Raw genomic sequence first — 21,309 nt, forward strand, 5'->3', positions numbered from 1 at the left:
GGATGGGGAAAAGGGAAATAGGGAGTGATAACAAGAAGGAGGAGGAGAAAGCGGACAAGAATAAATGGAAGGTCCAGCGTGGGAGCAGGACGCTCGCAGTGCGGAGAGCGGGAAGGTGCTGAGGGGCAGAGCAAAAGGTTGGCGGTCAAAGGCAGCGGTAGTGCAGTTGCTGAGTATCTAGCATTTTCTTGAAAGAATTACTAGCGTTGGAGTAGTTTTTGGACGTGCCAGGAGCCGTGAGGAGCTTAGTGTGCGGGGTACAGGATGCACACATGGCAGAAGGACGATACCTGCCCTGACGGCAAAGAGGAGGGAAAAAAAAGAAATACGGCTTTATTTTACAGACTGGGGATCTGAGGCAGATAATGTTTCTGACTTGCCCAAGATGACACAGGAAATGTTGGTAGAGCTAAATGCTGAACTCCGCTTTCCTCAGGCCAGCCTCTGTAAAGCTGCCATTTCGTTCTGGTTTTGTTTTGCTGTTCTCCTTTTTCTGTTTCAGCGTATAGGTGAATAGATTAGTGAGTGTAACGGCATGTTCTTAATGTAAGTATGAGTCTTTAATGCTTGCGATAAGGCCAAACATAGTTTTTTTTCAACCGTGGTGTGCATGTGCGCGTCTGTACAATAGATAATATCCCACAACTCTGAACCCTTATTGATTTATAAGAAAAAAATAATATGCTTTCATGATAAATAATTGAAAGCTCCTTTAAGATACAGTGGTAAGAAGGCCAATAGTAAGTAGCTTCTTGATCTAGTTCCGACAGTAAGGAGATATATATGTATACATACCGTCGCATCTTTCTTTACCCTTTCCATTTCCTAGGTGCGAGATGCTTTCAAAAGTACTTCTGCATAATTGAGTACAACAAACCTGCGGGGACAAAATCTGTGCGTCTCGGAAATTAATAGCAGAGCTTTTAGGAAACGTCGAAGTGAATGCTGTTTATTTTATTCTCCTCCGTAACTCCTAGTTTCTGCATGCACCCGCATCCGTTGCGGTCGTATGGACTCTGGGCTGCCTGATGGACTGGTCCTGGGGCGCCGGTGCCGTCCCGCGGGCTGCGCGGCTGCAGGTACAGTCGGACACCCAGCGAAGCGCGGTTTCTGCTTACCCCTGGAGTCACGGAACATTACCGATCTGTTATGGGGGGGCTGAACAGCAGGAGTAGCTATTGCCGTCGGCACTGGCGTGTGGTTCCGGCTGCAGCCGAGGGCAGGTGCTGGCTCCGGGGTGAGCTCCCCCGGGAAGGCACCTCCTGCTTCGCTGCTCCCGGCGTGGCTCGCCCCAGAGGGAGGGTTGCTCTTGCCGTGCACATGTCCTCTTCTGTGTTAAAAAGAACAGAATGTGTTTTCTTCTTAGTTTTTCAGGAGATGTGTTTTCAAGTCGGCATCTTCTGCCGGTGCTGACCTTGGCGCTGCGACGGCTGCCTGCGCCCTGCCGGACTGCGTGCCTCCGTGCCGGCTTGTACGCGGCGAGAACCGTTTAATTACAGAAAGTGTTCTAACCCTGAAGGTTGCTTTTCAGTGGATTTCTTTGATCAGGTCTGAAAGACCAGGATGCTGGCTATAGTAACTAGAGCTTCAGGAGGCGGCTTAAAGCTCCTTTGAACGGATTCTTCAGCTCACGCCTGTAATAAACCCCTTTTCTGGGGAGGTGGAGGAGCTGACCAGGTTAGAGCGACCTGTGCTCTTCACAAAGTTTACGGTTTGATGCCGATAGTCATCTTTCCTCCTGCTCCTGGGCAGGCAGCGCGCTCTGAGCGGCTTCGCGAGCCGGCTGTTTTCGTTCAGCCCTTTCTTTAAGGGCAGCTTCTCCCCTGGGGCTGCAAGAGTCGCGCCGGCTGAGCGCCCACCGCCGCGCCGCAGCACCCTGCCGCCCACGGCCCCCCGCAGCAGCCCGACACCCTACGTGAGTGCCGTTTGCGTCGCCGGGGAGCGAGGTGCTCATCTTATTTGCAATTAAAAACCTCTCCCAAAACTGCTTTACCGTCTCACTGCTGCGTCAGGTCTCCCCGGCTGACCTGGGCGCGGGGCGAAGGGCTGCACCCTGCTGCCGGGTACCCGCTTAAATGCGGTCCCAGTTAAACCAGCAAAGAGGTATCCAGAGTCCAAATCGCCTTTCCCACAAAATTTTAAGCCTGACTTTTGATTTCCCCCAAATATACTTGTCCTGTTATTTCAGTTTTACTTGTGGCATGTGGACCTCAAACGGAGTGTTTCTGAAATTTTTGTTGTTTGCTGTTTTCTTCCTCTCTGAAATAAATACACGGACAAAAGGTTTTGCTACAGTACAGTCGGATATGCTTTTGTTTCTGAAGTCTCCCTGGATTTCGTTTTTAGCCAGCTTCTGTTTCTGCTTATTTTGAGTGTTGCTGCTGAGGTAGATCCTGCTGTGAACTGAGATGAACTTACGCAAAAAGTCCACTTCTCGCATTAGCGCGTTGTTTGTGCTGAAAGCATATTTGGATACGGAAAGCTTTTTAGAAATGGCTACTTTTCTGTGAAATGCAGCTTTTAATCCCAGATTGTTTACGTGCAGGGCAACTAATGATTCGATACACAAAGGCAGAGAGGGAACCTTCCTTCCTGTTGGTGGAATGCGCTAGGCTCTGCTTTAAAATTTTCCATCCTTCTAAAGGATATGCGGATTCTGCTTCGTTTCTTTTGAACTCGATAGGATTTTTACCTTTAACTGCCGTGTAAGAACTAGAAGTCAATTATTCTGGGTAGTCATAATCCACTCCATGTAATTTATTCCTATTTATTCGTATGGCTAAGGAGTGGTGGTTTTGAAGGTGAAAGTGTTGTTTAGAAGCTGGAATGCCCGTGTGGGCTCCCGTGGCCTGTGATCATTTTACAGATTTGTTCAGATTCTGTAGCTGCAAAAACGTTTTGTGCCTTTGACATGTTATCCGTCGGACCAGAAGTGCGTGATGTCAAGGGGGAGGAGGAGAGAAGCGTTGGAGAGATTTGTTCGTTACACAATCAGAGTGTTTTCCTGGACACTTCACTCATACGTTAAATTTTTCATTATCTTCTCCCATTGTCTAGACTAGGGTGTGTTTGTGTAATTTCTTGCAGTGCGCTTGTTTGAGCAGAGGAAAGCTTTCTTGATGTCGTTATTATCAAAAAGGCTTATTATGTTACTAATGGTCTAGCGGTCAGTGGGAACGGGACGTTGCCGAAGAGTGCTCCGCGTGCGGGCGCTGGGCTGGGCAGCGCCCGTGGGCTCGGGCCGGCCGGGAGGCCGAGGAGAGGGACCTTTGTGGCCTTTGGTGACACACACCGTGTTCGTTTACAAGTGGTCTTCCCGTAAGCGTGGAGGGGAGAAGGGGAAGGTGTCGCTGGGGGAAGAGGGATGGAGAGGGAGGGAGCGGGCAGAGCTGCAGGCATCTCCCAAACCTTCCTGTGCCTCCGGCCGCCCCCGGGCTCCCGCCAGCCCCACCGCGCTGCTCCACGGCCCCGCGCTGCCGGGGGAAGCCATGGGGCTTGTGCTGCCCGTGCTCACCGGTACGGGAAGGTGTCAGTGCAACTAGAGGTATTTTGCCATCAGCGTGCTAACGTTTTATGGATTTCTGCAAAGAACTAAGTTTTACGGCCCCCATTTTAACCATGTTTAGCTAGGATGTGTATTTTTTTAAATCCACCCATAGAACAGGCGGCCAGATTTTGCAATTCTGTCAATTACGTGATCAATTTTATTTTACTACCTTGCTTTTCCCGAGAACAGAACACGATCTCTATTTACTGCTTCCTCTTCCTTTGAAATCAGAATTTTGTTTAGGTTGTGAAAATACACAGAGAGTAGACCCAGTTTTTAACGAACAAACAAAAAGACTAGCAAGTTCGTCACTGAATAATTTATAGTCTGAAACCTGATTAACAACGCTTCGCCCTCCCAGTTCTTGTTCATCGTGATGTGGTGGTTAACCTCCGGAGTTCTCGCAGCATTCATAGATCTGCCTTCCATGTGGGCCTTTAAGATCTGCACAAAAAATATTAATAGAATAATTTCCTGGATGGGAGTTTAGGGCCTTCGAGTTAATTCCTTGGCTTTTATCATAGACTTTTTTTCTGGTCGAGTCGCTCAGGCTTCATGCCTCGGGTCCTCGTTGGAGGAGGAGGAGCGCAGATGCTTTCCTCCCTCGAAGACGATGGAGGAGGTGTTTGTGAGCAGTGGTGCGGTTTCGCAGGAGCTCCGGTGCCGGGCTCCTTGTGAGCGGGTGAGAGGGGACCGTCTCCGCCCTTCGCGGCACCGTCCGCCGGGTCCGCAGCCTTCAGGGCTCTGCTGCCCACCGTGACCCAAACCTGCACAGCCACCGGTTAGTGAAGGAAGAGGCTTGAGAGGAAAAAACGGATGAGAAATAACCCCAGAAATCGAGTTTTTCCTCTCCAGAAAAGGTTGACATTTGTCCATGAGAACTGGCCTGTTCCGCTGCATTTCAGAATTAGATTTTTCAGTGTTTTCCTGACATGACGTAGTTCTGAGTCAGCATTTTACAAGGATTAGGTGCTCAGTCTTCTACAGAAACGTGAGTGCTATTTAACAATCTTGTTTAGGGCATGAGTACTTTGTACAGGGTATTTGTGGTTATTTTTATAAAAGTAAACAGTACGTATGAAAATACCAATTTTAAAATTGGAAACAGAAAAAGCCTAGTGGAATTTTGCCTTAATGCTGTGACAGCGTAGTAGTTGTTTTACCAAGGCGCAGCGCTGCTGGGCTACATTGATTTTAAAATTGATGTACTTGTATTGTTGCCCGTATGCAATTTTTATAGGCATTATATTAAAATGAATATTGAGGCTATTTGACGAATAAAGGAAATCTTTGTTAATGTGGTTTAAATGAGTGATTGTGACATTCTAAATTAGGCAAAGTAGCTGTTAAGTGCGCTGCAGCCAAGCTGGGGGCCTAATGGAGCTTACCTTGGCTCACGTTCTAAACGATGTATGGCAGTTGCAGTGTTAACAGCCTGACCTGGCGTTGACTGACTCCTGCGTTTATTTCACAAGGTGCAGGCTGAAACCTGAGGCAGGAACAAAGAAAGGAGGCGCTGGCCAGGACTGGCCAGGACGGCCCCTGGGAAGTGCCGTGTCCCCAGGGCTCAGCCCCCAGGGCTCAGCCCCCCGGGTACAGCCCGCGGGCTCCTGCCCGCCGTGCTTGGTCTCCGGGAGGAGCACCCAGCCTTGGGTGGTGGCAACCCCGTCCTGCCCCTCCACCCAACCCACAGATACCGACCCGGGATAAAAACCCCACTGGGCAGCCCCGGGAGAGCCTGGGAGCTCTCCGTTAGGCTGTTGTGCTCTCGCTTCTCTGGTGGCATACCGTGAAGGGAACTATGTGCAATCACCGATGGCTTTTTTATAATTTTTTTTTTTTCTCTTTTTTTCCAATATATGCTCAGTTGTGGTATTTTCAAACTGTATTAGATAAGTATAGATTCCTGAAGGGGAGTTCTAGCAGCATCGTGCTGTGTGGCGTAGGCTATCGGTACGTTAAGCTTGGAATGTAAAAGCTATGTCTCTTCTACGCTGAGTAAATAGTAATATTACTAATATTCTACACTGGATGGTAATAATATTTACAGTGGGGAAAAGTGATTTTTCTTGTGTACCTCAAACTCCAAGAACCTTTGAAAACAAACCCTTAAAAATCATGGTATTGAGAGTACAAGGCTAATTTTAGGCTGGCGAGGTGATGTCTGGAAATGTATTCAGGGATGAAGATTGAATTTTCATAAAGTAATTTGCAGTGTTGAATTCTGTGAACTCGCAATCTCCCTGTGTTTGTGACACGACTGCGGGCGGTTGGCGTTAGGAGTTGCAGTCCAACGAACCCTCGTGCTCTTCAGCTAGAGCAGCAGGCTGCCGTGAGTTGATGCAGGAGGTGGGCACTGGTATCTCATTTTGCACGAGTCTTTTACATTGATGTTCGTTTTAGCGATCCCTTTCTCCAGAGTATGTTAAAGGTCTGGTTTAAAATAAGCAGTTCCAAGTAACTCTTTTTTTTTTTTTTTTTTTTTTCAGTATCCGCAGTGTTATGCAGAAATACCTTGAGGAAAGGGGTGAATTGACCTTCGACAAGATCTTTCATCAGAAAATTGGTAAGTCAGATTTCAATAAAATGTTACTCACGTAAATATTTTTAAGGTTGGCTTGCCTGCCACTTCCCTGTGACCGCTGCTGAAAAATCGGTGGTGTAGGTGGTCTGATGCACACGGGAATACGGACAGGGCTTAGTAAAACAAAGGTCTTCAATAAAATGAAATGTTGTGGAAGGGAAGAAGACGAAGCAAGGCAATCTGTCAACTTAACTTCATGTTCTGGAAAACTGCTGGAAAAATAATTAAATTATTTGGAAACATCGAGGAGAAAATTGTATTACTTGGTATGGGCTTGTCAACAATATAATGTGTCACATCAGTTAAACTTTTTTTTCCTCCTCTGCAGGGGTAATAAGCCTTGTCGATAAAGGGAGCAGTAGTAGGAGAGATACCACGCGTGTTGTCTTGACTGTCTGACACCGTGTTCTTGCTAGCGCCACGGGGAGACGGGGCCTGGGTGAAACTGCTGCGTGCAGGGGGCGAAACTGTTGGGAAAATTGACTTGAGGAGAATTATCGGTGCTTCCGTGCGCGTGGGGAAGGATGGATCCAGGGAGTTTGCAGAGGAGCGTCAGAGGTCAGTTACCACGCAGCGTTTCAGTGAACAGCGTGAACGCTGGGGTGAAGAGCCTCTGTGTTCTGCTCACGTGCTGAGAAGGACTGTAACCACACCGAGGACGAGGACAGAATTACAAAAGCTCTCCGTAAACTCCAGGAGGGGAAAAAAATGCAGTGCTGCTCAGTCAAAACGAGCGGTGTCTTCTGTGCTGGAGTAATTACAGAAATAGAGGGTGGAGAACAGGTAGACGTTTTTAATTGATTTGGCTGTTACAGTGAGCTGTAGGTTGTACTGTCTCAGCTGGATCACACCACTAAAAATAAAATCAGGATTGTAGCCAGCGAGGCATGTGAAGTAATCCTCTTTTGGCAGAATATTGTGTCCGTCCTGGCACTGGACTCCAGAATATACATGGACCTGCTGGAAGGAGCCCAGGAAAGAGCAGTGGGAATGAGCAGACCTTACTTAGCAGTCTGCTAAATATGACCTACAGGAAAGTATTGAAATCGGGTGTTACGTAGGTTATGAAAGAGAGAAGTGAGGTCGAACAGTCTTCGAAACCAGAAAAGCTGTTGCAGAAACGGTGAGGTTAGTCCATTTTCCAGAGGCTTAACGTGTGAATTAAAAAAAAAATCTGGATATGAATAAAACCATTCTAGTAGTAGGATGGATAGTAAGGCGGGGGAAGGGATTTCACGAGGGGTTGTGAAAACTTTGTCCAGTAGATTCGAGGAGTGGGTTGGCAGACACCTGCGAGGATGGTACGGCTGCTGTTGTCCTGCGGAATGGGGACAAAACCCATAAAAGGGGCTGGGAAGGCTCGAGGGGATCAATGGATCTACCGCTCTCTGAAATACACTGAGACTGTAATTAACAGTGGAAGCAAACGCCCAAGAACGACGTGCCGCCGGGCCTTGTATGCCAGGGCAGGTGGTGCAGTGGGGGCATCTCCGGTTGAGCTGTAGCTGGTCTCCCTCCCTAGCCGGAGCAGAAATGTCCACCTTTCCTGGTGGCCTGGAAACGTGCGGCTCGGTAGGTATGAGAATATTCTGGAGTGGGAGTTTTTAAGTGTTGCCGGATTAAAATAAATAGTGTTCTTGTATAATATCACAGATTGCCATTAACGGATGTCATAGCTTCGTACGACGAGGGCTGTGGAAAGACCGGTCTGGGGGATGTGTCCGTAGCAGTCTCACGGAGCTTTCCATTGTATTACAGTAACTGAAGCGTGGTCTGTATCTTTGTGCATAAAAACTATGACTTTTTATTCCGGCCAAAAATGTTACGCTGTAAATGCATGGATACCGCGTTTGCTTGTACCGACATCTCTCAGTATGTGCTTCAGTTTAGATGTCTGTGCTGAAGCAGGAATATTTTGCTGTAGCTTGGTTCTGTTTGGTGGCAATGAAATGAAGAAGTTGGGGGTGGTTTTGGTTTGGTTTTTTTTTTCCTCCTTAAAAAAAAAAAAAAAGGCAATCAAACAGAACAGCTCATGTGTAATGGATATTTCTATTTATGTAACGGAATACTTTTCATTAACAGTTGGTTCCAAAGAACAGGGAAGAACATTGCAGTTATGTTGATAAGTTATAGCAATTATAGTTAGGTAACTGTAACCTTGGAAGGATTGTATCTATCTTTTTTTTTTTTTTTCCCTCCCGTGTTGGTAGCCAGCAAACCTGGAATTTTCGGGCCCAGAGTTTCGTGAACATGTTAGTTTCTCGCCCAGATCTTGAGACGCGCAGTTCACGGATGTGCGGAGAGGTTTTCTCCTCCTCTGCCCGTGGTACACTCATAGCAGTTCTTGCCCTCTGTTACCTGGAAATGAGGAGGTCTTCTGTGACCACTTTGCTGGAGTTTCGGTTACTTCTGAAGCCGGTTTCTTCTGAAGTAGGGCTTAGAATGGATGAAAAAGAAGATTAAAGATAAACATGACTGTTTTTAACAGAAGACTTTGCACTGCACTGGAAAATATTGTATTTCCTTACTGTGGTTGTTCATTTAACTTTTATTACATTTTCTAGCTTGTTCTCTGCCATTAAATTAGTTCTGTTTCCAGCCATTAGCATAATTGCTTGTGGTAAAGTACCTTCAATTTTAGACAAGCATTATGCAAAGGGCTGTGAAAATAAATATGGTGAGGTAATTAAAAGTCTAATCACCTTTTTACTCTTGCCGTTGTCTCTCTGTACGGCGGGGATGCGGAGAGACGGCGGCTCAGGACCTGTGCGGGTCTGGGGCAGCCGCCCCACGGGAGGCAGCTGCTGCTCGGGGGGGTTGAAATCAACCTGAGTCAAACGAGTCTCTGATCACGAGCTGTAATTCTGCCGCTCCGTCCCCCTGCTGCTGGCTCTTCCTGTGCCTTTATTTTCTCAGTTGAAGAGCCGTCTGGCGTACGGTGCTTTATCCTTATATGCTAATGATAAAACTTCATCAAGCTGCCTATTTTTTCCTTTGGGAAGTGATGTAGATGAGGACTGCTAAGCTTTTTTTTTTTTTTTTTCTTGCCAGACCACAATTTTTTCTTACAGCTCCAGTTCGTTGGTTTTTGTTTTTCTGTTTTTCAGTATCCTTCTTTCAAATATAAAACCCAGGGCTTTGATCAGTGGCCCGATCCAAGTCTTTCTGATGTCGTACATGGAGTTGTTCCTGTTGGATGTTTTCCTATGAGTTTGTCTAATTATGGTGCCGCAAGTGTTTATCCTTAATGAGCCCTTAAATCCTTTTAGGATCAGTGCTTTCCAGGTCCCACTGTAAAAGATTGGCCCCAATCGCCTCCCTGCCACCTCCCCCAGGTGTGCGACTGCGGGCAATCGCCTGGGCAGCTTGGGCTTGGGAACCAAAACCTTTGCTCTGCCCTTCGGGATCAAAATAAGCGCAGGAAACTCCGTCAGCAGTCCTTCCAGGGACGAAAATGGCCTGGAGACTTCCTAAGATTTGCATAAACAAGTGTCTGTCCTCTATTTACGTCTTTTTCTTCGTGAAAGCCAATAGGTTGCTCTCATCTCTTGAAGATGGCACGACTGTTGGCAGGAGCCGTGCTCCAGAATGATCTTGAACTCTCTAAGAATCGCCTAATGAGTCAGAGGACATGAAGATAATAGAGCCGCCCAGAAAAATGCTCTGGCAGCGCTTAATAGCCCAGCAGCCGGCTGTTCCTGCAGAAGCTGCTTCCTCCACAGCAGAAGCTTCATGGGGAAGTACAGCATGTCTCGAGGCAGAGCGCGTAACCACCTTTAGCTAGCTTTCTTTTTACCACATCCTGTTTGCTACAACGCCGCATTATGAGTTTGCTTTAGAAAAAGAGGCCTTTTCAGCTCTCCCGATGTCTGTAATTTACCCGTGGAATCCACTCTGCTTCACGACCGCGTTGAAGTCGCGCGTGGAGTTGTGGTCGTGCTGCCGGCGCTGCAGGGTGGGCGCGCTCGCCACAAGGCCCCTGTCCGAGGGCAGGTTTGGAATGAGCTGCCGGGCGCATCGGGGTCTGCTGCAGCGCCTGGAACCGCCAAGTGGTGGAGGGAGTGAATTAGGTCACTGTATTACTTTGGAACAGGATTATCTCGCTTATTGAAGTCAAATGCTTCGGAGCAGACTTGTTGCCGGTTATAGTTCAGTGACTCTTGTGTCTGACACTGGACTTTCTGACAAATTGCATCTGCCCGGGAGGCAGTGAATAAAGTTGGCTTAGAAATTCTGGGATGTGACAGTGAAGCGTCCTACAAGTTCAGGTCCTGGCTTAGGTTCAGCGGTGGGTTCTCTGGTGAGTGCTTGGAAGCTGGTGGGACATGCCAGGTTGTCTACGCCCTTCTCAGATTCTCATCTGTTCCGTGGAGCCGTTGGGTTTGGGTCTTGGGAAAAGATGAGAACAGAACATATTTTAGCTGTTTCAGCAGCTGCTTGTGCTGCAATATAAGCTTTTCACCTTGCCTAGTAAGTAACTTGCGTTTTTTCCCCCTGAAGCTGAATCTAATTTCTGTTTTACTTTCTTGAGATTTAACACTTGTAAAAAGAACCGATTAAAAAAACTTGTAGTTGACGTAACAAGTTACAAACATTATTTTTTTTTTTTCCTTCCTATTTACCATCCACTTCTGTGTAGCGAGGAATGATCTTTCTGGGGTGATTCATTTAACGGTCTTTTATATCCTCTGAAATCAGCGGGCTCCAAGTTGGAGGTCTTCCCAGCCGGGGTGAGCGCTTTGCCATCTGTACGAGCGCTTCTTCCTACACACGCCCGTCTTGTGAGGGGCTCTCTCGCTGCTTATCCGCTCCCTTTATCCTGCTCCAGCGAAGCGTAGCGAGTGGATATTCTGGTAGCTTTTCAGCTGAGTTTCCAGAGCAGATGAGCGGTTGGTCTGTTTTGTAGTTCCTTCTGCACAGACAACCTACGACCGTGGGCAGGGACTTTTCTGCCTGCCCTCTGCAGAGAGGGGGAAACGTGCTCCCGACCCTTCTGGCTGCTGTTTCCTCCAGCTTTGTCAGGGACAGCTTTCTGTTGAGAAAAAAAACCGAACAACCCCAAACAACCAAACCAACAAACCAGGGTGAGAACGGCTAAAGAGGTTTTTTTTTTTTAGGGCAACGAATCATGCTTTCTGGTGCTTGTTTCTGCAGTTACGGACCCATCATACTTCATTATTTCAGAATTTTGATGCTAATCATTACATGGACCTTGAGTTAAAAATCTGTCGAGAAAAACATTCTTGCTCTTCCTCTTTCTGTTGCCAGTGTGGCAGCACAGCGCGCTGCGCTCCCCGAGACACCTAAAAATAACAGGCTGGGAAAAGTACCTCCCTAGAGCATTATTTAAGCTATTGTTTAATTTAAGCATAAGATCTATGTGCCGTTGGCATTCTGAACTAATTAAATAGTCCTCTGAGGAAATAACAATGAAAGCAATAAAACTTGGTTGGGAGTAAAGCAGAGCACCTGGGTTTTGGCTATTAAATGAGCAGGGGAGGACAAAATTGTTAGCAGATCTTGCTTCCAGTCGTTTCCAGCCGCTGGTGCCGACTCGGGAGCTGGAGGCTTGTCTGCACCCTCAGGGCCGGAGGTGTGAGCCGAGGGGGGGTCGTGCCAGCGGCATCTGCCCCCCCCGAGGTCCGGCCGAGCCGGCGGGGCTGGGGGTGGCCGGCGGCGCAGGGAGGATGAGCACCGCGATGGGCTGCTGTGCGCCGGTCCCCGCAGGGATGGGCTGAGGTCCTCCATCCTTCCCAGGGGAGGAGGGTGGCGAGTAGGAGGGGCTGCGCAAAAACCTGTGCTAAAGGGTCTTTAAAAACACGGTCATTTTAGAGCCAAAGTCAGCTGGGGGTGTGCATTAGCTCCTGATCTGAGACTTGAATGATTGAAAGCGTCACGGCCTTGGACTTCTTTCTTAGCAGCGCTCACGAGTCTTGTGTCACTGCGATAATTTTACTCTGTTCTGGGGTATTGACGTTAAGTAATGTGCAGCCGTATGACGGGGACGATAGTTCCTGGCTTGGCGGGGTTTCTGTGAGAGCAAGAAGGCAGGTTGGTTGTTCGAGCGGATTTGTTCTGGGCTTCCTTTTCTGACCTGGGGAAGACAGCCACCATACAGAAGTAGACACCGTCAAAATCGGGAAGTAACTATAGGAACAAAAAATGATATTTAAAATACTGTTTGAAGACTGATCTTCTTCTTTCTCCTGTTACTTCTTGTTTTCTGTTCAAGTTTAGACTAAAACTCGGGTTGCAGATAGGCTGCAGGAGGCCGGCGTGAATCTGTGGAACCTGTGTTTTTCTTGCACGGTTCGTATGATCGGTTAAAAACAACACAAAACCCAAACCACAAGTAGATGTCGGAAACTGTGTGATTGTAAAGCGAAACAGAAACTGTAAGTGTAAGACATTTCACAGCGGAGCTGTTCCTTTACAGCACTTCTCCGCTTGTATCAAACTGGGGCGGGGACAGCGAAAGAGAGAAAATCCGCACTCGGAGCCTTCTTATAAAACTCAGTCTGTTTTGCCGTGTGCAGTTTTTTTTCGCCAAATTAGTGTTAGACTTAAGATCTAGTTTTTACGTCGTAATGTAAACGTTACTGACAGCTACATTTCTTTCAACATACTTTTATTTTGTGGTAAAATAAATGTGGTACTTGCATGAATTACATCGAAGAGCATTTACAGAGGCACGGGCGAGGTTTCCCACTGCAGATTTTACGTGCATTTTACCTGCAGGCAGTTCTTAGGAGGTGTCTGTCTTGTGGGTCATGGGCAAAGAGTATCCAAAGTCACGATAAAAAATGCATGTATTCATTTTGGGTTTTCTTGTGATGATAAATAATTGATCATTTCTTTGTTGAGAGGCAGCCCGCTATGCTCCCGTGCCCTTCTTCGTGAAGGGGTTGAAGGGACTCAGTTGTGTGATTTCCCAGTGGACTTGCAGGTTAAGTCGGAGCTTTAAAATAGGAAAAATATATATCTTATCTGGAACTTCACATGATGGGTAATGTACACATGCTGATATATATTAGCATTTATATACAGTATAGTTGTCGGAAGATTTAAGTCGTGGGGAAAATAGTCTTTATCACAGTAGAGCAGTGTAATTATATAGTTTTTGGGTTAGGTTATCAAGAATTCCAGGCAGACTGGAAATGTTGAACTCCGGAAGTAATATTGTGGGAGAGAAGATGAGCAAGATAGATAATGAATATGACATATCTAGAGATAAGAAATGATAAATTATTTGGATGAAAAGTGACTTGGATGTCTCCACATTTAAGTTTGCTGCAAACATGCATACCAGGCAGCAAAGCCCGAGCTGTGGCACACCGCCTCAGCCACTGCCTTGTGTACATTTCGTAGGTTTGTTTGTTTTTCCCCAGGAAGCATGTACGTAAACTCATTCCTTTCAGATTAGATGGGCCCTCCGTGATTTGTTCAGTCATCCCGCAGCCGCACACCTGAGGCTTCGGCAGCGCTCTCCTGCAGCGGCGAGTCTCCAGCCTTTCCTTCCAGCTCCGTTTCCAGTGGCTTTGCTGGTGTGTGGGGGAGATGGCATCTGGCTGCATGGGGGTGCGGTGAGGGGATCCGAGGAGGAGGAGAGGGCAGCCGGTGTAAGGCGCTCTGCGTGGGTCCTGGCGAGGGACGGGCATTTCCATATCCGCTTGGTGGATAAGGAATTGGCTGGATGGTCGCGCTGGAAGAGTTGTGGTCAGCGGCTTGATGTGGAGCGGTGGTGAGCAGTGACAAGTGGTGTTCCTCAGGGGTTGGTGTTGGGACCGGTGCTGTGTAACATCCTTGACAGTGACATGGGCAGTGGGATTGAGCGCACCCTCAGCAAGTTTGCCGATGATTCTGAGCTGTGCGGAGCGGTCGACAAGCTGGAGGGGAGGGACGCCATCCAGAGGGACCGGGACAGGCGGGAGAGGTGGGTCCGTGTGAACCTCATGAAGTTCAACCAGGCCAAGTGCGAGGTCCTGCACGTGGGTGGGGGCAATCCCAAGCACAAATGCAGGCTGGGTGGAGGATGGCTGGAGAGCAGCCCTGAGGAGAAGGACCTGGGGGTGCTGGTGGAGGAGAAGCTTCACGTGAGCCGGCAATGTGCGCTGGCAGCCCAGAAAGCCACCCGCATCCTGGGCTGCACCACAAGCAGCATGGCCAGCAGGGCGAGGGGGGGGATTCTCTTCCTCTACTCTGTTCTCATGAGACCCCACCTGCAGTATTGGCTCCAGCTCTGGAGCCCTCAGCACAAGAAGGACATGGACCCCTTGGAGTGGGGCCAGAGGAGGCCATGGAGATGCTCCGAGGGCTGGAGCATGTGGGGCAGAGGTTAGGTGGGCTCCAGCGTTAGGTCCTACTGCTCGGTGAGCTGTTTGGTACGCCTTTGTGGCTCCCCTGGTCCGCTACCAACTTGCAAGGAAGGGTTGCAAAGACTAGTTTGGAAAGCTTTGAACTAAAATGTTAAAATCCCATCTTTAATATAGTGCAAAGTGACTTCCATACCAAAGGTAGCGTTTTCTATCTGCTTGTACTCACCTGAGCGTTCTTAGCCCGTTTCTGATGGAATGTTCTACTTGTGTATAAACAGAGATGGTGAACAATCTTGATTTCCCCCTCCTTCCCCCAGTTTCTCAGTCAATCCGAAACAGTTGCACTCCTGTGGAGCTTTTATCAGTGTGTCTTGACACAATTCACAGACCAATTAAGCCTCCGAACACCACTGTGAAATAGGTAAATATTAGTTTTCCATGTCTGTAACGTGGCATAATAACAGCTTTAATGAGATTTACCTGCTCTGTACTACTAATAAAGCAGATTCTCTGGTCCTGCCAGCGCTTCTCATTCCTCTCAGTGGGATAACTCATTAGTAACAGGAGGAAAGCTCAGAAACCAGGAGAAGAGTAAGTAGAATCTAAATTACTGAAGCTGTTAAGTCTTCTAACTTTCAGCAGTGCTTTTAGGAGATTGAGCGGTTAGAAAGTCGCAGAGGAGCCGGAGAGCTCTGACTCTCCGTTATCTCGTGAATTCATTTCTAGAGCAGGGGACAGACATGGATATTTACCATAAGCCTTTCAAATGCTTTTATTGTTCTATACTAATATCTGTCCTGTAAAAGAGCGAGGCATAGCACAACTTGCAGCCCCCCGGGGAATTGGTCCGCATTTGCGAGGTCCTTGCTGCAGAAGGTCGCTTGGTGCACTGTCAGGAGGTGAGTAATGTACACCATCAGACCGCCGAATCTTCAAACTCCGTAGGGGAACAGAGCGGTGACCTTATAGGGAAGTTGCTCCTCTCTTTCCTGGCCTCGTTCCACTGCCGGCCTTACGTCCAGCCACTGCTCTCAAGCGTGTGCGTGCCTGCGGTGGTGGGATAGGTAGGTTCGGAAAGAGGCAAAACAGTTTCTCAACGTTTCTAGATACTTCTGTGGATAATTCCTTTTATTAGAAGGGGAAGGAGTCTGAAGAGAAGTAGAGCCATCTGTTTCTGAACCTCCGGCCCTCGCAGCTTTCTTCTTGGAGCGCACAGAGCGAACCGGAGGAAGGCTTCAAAATTCACGTCGGAGAATCATCTGCGCTCTGGCACTGTTGTTGGAGTGGTTTCGCTCCTCTTTACCTATCTAAGTGCTGTGTGTATTTACTGACTGAGTGCTGCGGGGTTTGTGTTTTGGTTTTAACCACAATGCAACAGCCTTCCTCGATGCCGTTGCAGAAGTTTGATTCCTTTCAGTGGTTGAGGTGCTGAGCAGTACTGGCGGAGGTGAGTGCCGGCGTCAGAGACGTGAGAGTACCCTTCTGTTGGGAAATTATTCCGTGTCTTCATGAAACGAGCCTGTCGCCTCCCTCTCCCCCGGGAGAGCACACACACAGGTGTAGGCCCTGTCAAGAAGTAGAAGTACACCTCCCAGGGTACTTTGTGCGATAAATAATTCGTAACAGCCAACAGTTCGTAGTGTGGAGCGCGTCAAAAGAAATCGCGTGCTTTCTGGTAGTAAAGGGCTATCGGCTTGCGTTAGCTAAGTAATTTTAAAATAAGTTGTATGATGGAAAAATATTGATCAAGAAAATAGCGACTGTCACGTCATTCGCAGGGACAGAATATTCTTGTGACGTGGGGAAAGAGCCGAATCCGCAAGTGACAACCAGCCAGCCTGGCGTTATTAAGCTGCCGATGCTCGTTAGCTTGCCAATAGCTTGCTCGTAGCTGCTAATGCCACTTGCTAAAGCGGTGGGAGTTTCTCCTGTGTACAAGTGAAAAAAGAACGAAACCTCAAGTGCTGTGTATTTCTTGATGAGCTCCAGTGAAGGAATTTAATCGCGTTCTTTGCAATAACGGACTGATTGAAATGGGACGCTTCAATTCTGTGTTTAGTTGTTCTTTTAAAAATTGGAATACTTTTACCTGTCGTTGTTTAGTGCTATTAGTCAGTCTTTTAGAGTTACTTGTTCATACGTACAACCCTTTTTTTCGTGCACCTTTGATATGCTGAATGCTTTTGATAATCCACTTTCAATGTATGTATAGATCTCCTTTAGTGGACTGGAATTCTGCATGTTAAGGGAGAAATGAAAAGATACGTACTAAAGTATGAAAGATACGTACTAAATGTGTTTCAGATGTAAGTTTTCCCTGTTCTTTTCTCTTCACGGCTTTAAAAAATTATTTATTACGTGTTCGATATTCAGAGGCACATTTCATGAGGGTCTTAAGATGATACGTGATGGGTTGAGGGAAAGATCCAGTGGCAGTTGCAGTGGGGGAAGCACAGACAGCACTTTATTTTTTTTTTAAATGATTTACAGCTGCGTGTTAAAAATAGAGCACATTCTCCTTTTCCTTCGAAATCCTTTTATCATTTGAATTGGTGTGCCACCACTTGACATCTTGACGAGCTGCGGGTCCTACCCTTTGGAAGCGCTGGAGCCCTGGCTGCTCTCCGAGGAGGTGGGAGGGGGTTTCACCGCGCGCCCCCTCGTCTGAAGCGCAGACTCTGTCATCCGCCTCGAGGGTTTTGCTCCTAACCGCTCTTCTGGGCTCAAAGCAGAATAATAATCCATTGCTCTCACTAAGCCAGCATATGAGCTGCTTGTGAGGCTGTGTCGAGGTTTGACGCGGACCCTGGGAATACTCCTCGGCGCGTCGGGGCTGTGTGTGCTGGAGGAGCCGCACAGCGCTCCGGCGCCTGCGGGCTTCGAGGCACGCGCAGGGCCAGCGCTGGGCAGGACGGCTGACCACGGATTAACCAGCGTGAGTGGTTCCACTGGGCGGAAAGCTCGTGGAAAATAACGCCTGGAAATAAGGATTTTCCTTGGAGGCTCTTGGAACCCTTTAGCCGAAGTTTATTTTCATATAATGATTTATAGCCGTCGTTAAACAAGCTACCGGGCAGCTAACAGACTGATTGCGAGCTCGGTTTGATACTGTTCTGGCGAAATTGTTCTGCGCTCCTCACCACTGCATGCGAGTCCTGTCTTGTAAAATATAATTCGTTCTTTTACCCTGCTTGTTATGCACAGAGATACCTTTTAATTTGTTATGATGTATAATTTATAATGAAAAGTGAACGTATATTAGACTCTATTAGGAAAAACAGGTTACGGACAAATAGCTCGTAATTGGAAAGAAAAGTAGTGCAATCTGTGGTGCCTTCTGGGCTGTGAGGATTTTTGTGGCTTTGTACCTAGCCGGCGCTGCGGTTCCTACGCAGATGAGTTTTCCCTGGTAGTAGCAAGCCTCTTTGTTCCCGAACAAGGAAATCGGTGGCGCTCTCAGTTCTGGAGCTTTTAGGGGGTCTTAATTATCCTGTGCTATGGCAACTGCCTGCGTCTACCACGCAGAACAAGATTTTGAACTTGACTGGGGGTTCTGTGACAACTGCAGGCTGGTTTGAATTCCAATTTTTATATGGTTTAATAATAGACCTCTAACCCTAACGTTCTAAGACCGTTATTGGTACCGATGGTGGGCTCGGTACAGTACTTGAGGCAAATAAAATCAAAGGGGATAAAACAGGAGATGGCACACTGGGAGGAACGGTAGTTTTCCAACAGAAAAACCCAGCGTGAACCTGTGTTTCTGGTGCTGGCTCCCTCTTGTGCGGGGGCTGCAGCGCACGGTGGGGGAGAGCCCCGGGCTGGTCCCCAGCGGACCCGCACCCGTCCCTGGAGGGGTACCAGAGCCTCGCCTCCGGGTGAGGGCTCTGGCAGGGGGTTAAAAAACCCAACAGCCGGCTTTAAACGCAGACATAGGGTAGTGTCCCTGTGGCGCGCAGGTGGAGTGTGGCTGTTCTGCGCGCCGCCCTGCAGCTTCCTCCGCACTTCTGCGCAAGAGGTTTCTCCGGGGACGCGGCGTGCGTGATCGCCCCGCGTGCAGGTGTCCCGCTGGCCCTGCTCCTCCGGCTTCTTCATGCTGTTTCCCGAATTCGGCCAGACCGGAAAGGTCAGGGGAGGTCTTGTGGCTTTGGGCAGAGACCTTGAAGTGCCCGAAGTGAGGACAGAGCCCCGTGCCGCACGGTTTGCGGAGCACCGGCGCGCGTTCCCGACCAGCCTGGTGCGGGGAAGGTTGGCTGAAGCTCCGTCTGCCGGGGAGCCGGAGCTCTTAGCCGCGGTCGGCGGGAACCGCGCTGGGACTGATTCTGGTGCAGATGTCGCCCCCCCCCTTTTTTTTTTTTTTTTTCGTTATTCTGTATTTATACACAGCGCGTTTACCTTGGATTTGGAAACAGCTTGATGTGTTTGTTTTCTAATTTACTATTTTGCCCACTAGAAAGAGTCTACATCAGCGTTTTGGACCACGTTCAGGTCTGCTGTAAATAGACACAGCTTCCTTTCAATCAGTGACATTGTGAATACTTGTATCAGGGCTAAGCGTGTCTATTTTTAGCTCTGCTGCCTTACCTAGTCACTTCTGTTTGTTTTAATAAGATTTTTATTTACTCCTGTTAAAAGGGTATTTGAATCAAATACTAATAAAAGTCCAGTTAGAATTAGATGAGCAGTTTTGGCCGAGGTTTGTTTTATTATGGAGTTCCTCATTAATTTTTATTTTTTTTTTTATTACTATCCCACGCTCTCAGTTAATTGACATTCTCGTGAAGATCAAGACATGGTGTTTGGAATGCAGAGGTGACCTTTCGACGGCAGGAGGAGGCAGAAGGCCGGCGCGCGTCCCTCTGCCTGGCTGGCAGCCTGGCTCCAGAAGCTGTCCCTTGGCCAGCGGTGGCAGAGCCGTCCTGGCCGAGCGCGGCATTTCTTTATTAAAACTGCAAGAGAAAGGTTCTATATTGCAGGTTTTACTTCTTTTTTTTTTCTTTCTTTTTTTAAAAAGAAGAGTGCTAACAAAGAGGTGGCTTTTAAGTGTTCTGTGTTGGCCAAGCGGTGCCCAGTTCTGTCGGTCCCAGTAGCGCTGGGCAGTCCCATGCTGGGAGGATGTTTTGGGGAGGCTTCAAAATGGATACAGCCCGTGGGCATCAGTCTTGCTGCGGAGCACTGGGCTCGCATCCCCCCAGGGCAGCCACAGAGGTGTGAATTCAGCATCTCACGGGTGGCGTGTGTTAAATGGATAAACCTTCCAGCCCGGGATCGCCTGGGAAGAGCTGCGGGCTGGTGGGGAACGGGCACGGAGCCGTGGGTACCCGCCGGCCGTGTGGTGGGAGAAGGGTGGCGTGGGCTGCGTGGGAACACGCGTGGAAGCGAGAAGTGGTGCGGGAGGCTGCTCGGGCTAATAAAACAGTATAATCCATAACCGGCTTGTAAGCGTGGTGCCGGCGGCCGGGCCAGGCTGGGCAGAAGGGCGTAGGCTGGTGACCAGCCGCGTTCCTGCCCTCTGCCCGAGCCTGGCCCGGGGCAGCGCAGAGCTGGGGGAATGGAAGTCAGGTCTTCCTGGGTCAGGCGTGGGGTGGGGGGGTGCTGCTGAGTTAAGGGCCGACTTCCACACTGAAAGGGCTATCAAAGACTGGAGCAGGCTGCCCCGGGAAGGGCTTGAATCGCCACCCTTGGATGTATTTAAAAGCCATCTAGATAGGGTGCTCAGGGACGTGGGTTAGAAGTGCGCCCGGTGGAGTTAGATAACGGTTGGACTTGATGATCGTGAAGGTCTTTTCCAGCCATAACGATTCTGTGATTCTAGGAGTCAGGGTTTCATGCAAATGTACTGAAATCACGTTGGAAAAACATGCTTTTTACTTCTATATTTAGTTCAAATTATGTTCTTTTTAAAAAGAGATGGGTTAACTGAATTCCCTTGCCTCGTCCCCTCCAGGCTGGTGAAAGGGACCGTGTGCGGCCGGGGACGAGCTCTGGGAACGGCCCCATCGCTCCAGCGGGCTCAGCCTTTCTCGCCCCGGTCCCCTGGAGCTCACCCGCTCTCCGCATCTCCCCATCCGTACCTGGTGGTCAGGGGCCGGTTAGGGCTGAGCTGCAAACCTCCGGGGTCGTCTTGATCCCTCCTGGGCAGACATTGTGTCTCGGTAGTTGGAGTTAGTGCAGTTAATGGCATTTGGCAAACTTAGCTGTCCAGCGTTGGCCACAAAAAGGCTTGGAGCTGGGGGCTGCATGTATAATTGATATCATCCGTCACTTTGCTGTTAACCAGGAAAAGCTTTCAGAAAATATTTTCTTTTTTTCCCCTTAACACCCAGTGATCTGGTTGTTGCAGATATTATATAATATAGAAGAAGAAATCTTTAAAGCAAAAGCTGTCAGCATCTTTATTTCATAAATAATTGCTGGTTCCTTTTATCTGTTACTTAACGCTATCATTTTTTTAATTCCTGCTTTCTGTTCTTGGTCTTATTTTTCTGTGTGTAGTTAACTGTGCTTATTGTGCTTTTCGTCAATTCTCCCTGAACTTCTTAAAACTACTGTCACTTATTCAATGCTGCGTCTGTCAATTAGTTTTGCCATTATCCGAGAGCTGTGGTTTCTGGATAATAATTTTTCACTCAATCTAAGAACATCGGTAGAAGAAGAGATTTCCTTTATGCTGCAGTGGAAGTGCGGAATCCGGTGATACAACGGGTGGTTGAAACAGAAACACTTCCAGTGTGGAGAACATGAAGCTGTAATTGGATTTGTTTGAATTCAGGACAGTGGAAATATTTCAGCTGCAGTGACACGTGGGGAGGTGGGTCGCGCGGTCAGAGAGCCGGGAGCGCAAGAAGAGGGAGGAGTAGTGT

The 21,309-nt window shown here is 48.3% G+C and overlaps 1 protein-coding gene across 1 annotated transcript in view; it reads left to right on the plus strand.

The window, feature by feature from the left end:
* GRK3 (G protein-coupled receptor kinase 3) overlaps window positions 1-21,309 on the plus strand; it is a 72,913-nt gene that overhangs the window by 11,471 nt on the left and 40,133 nt on the right. The window contains exon 2 of the mRNA XM_082491731.1: window positions 6,037-6,113. Coding sequence (XP_082347857.1) covers window positions 6,037-6,113 — 77 coding nt within the window. The remainder of the gene's footprint in view (window positions 1-6,036; window positions 6,114-21,309) is intronic.

Source organism: Vanellus vanellus (genome assembly GCF_965231255.1).
Source record: "Vanellus vanellus genome assembly, chromosome: 16".
NCBI lineage: Eukaryota > Metazoa > Chordata > Aves > Charadriiformes > Charadriidae > Vanellus > Vanellus vanellus.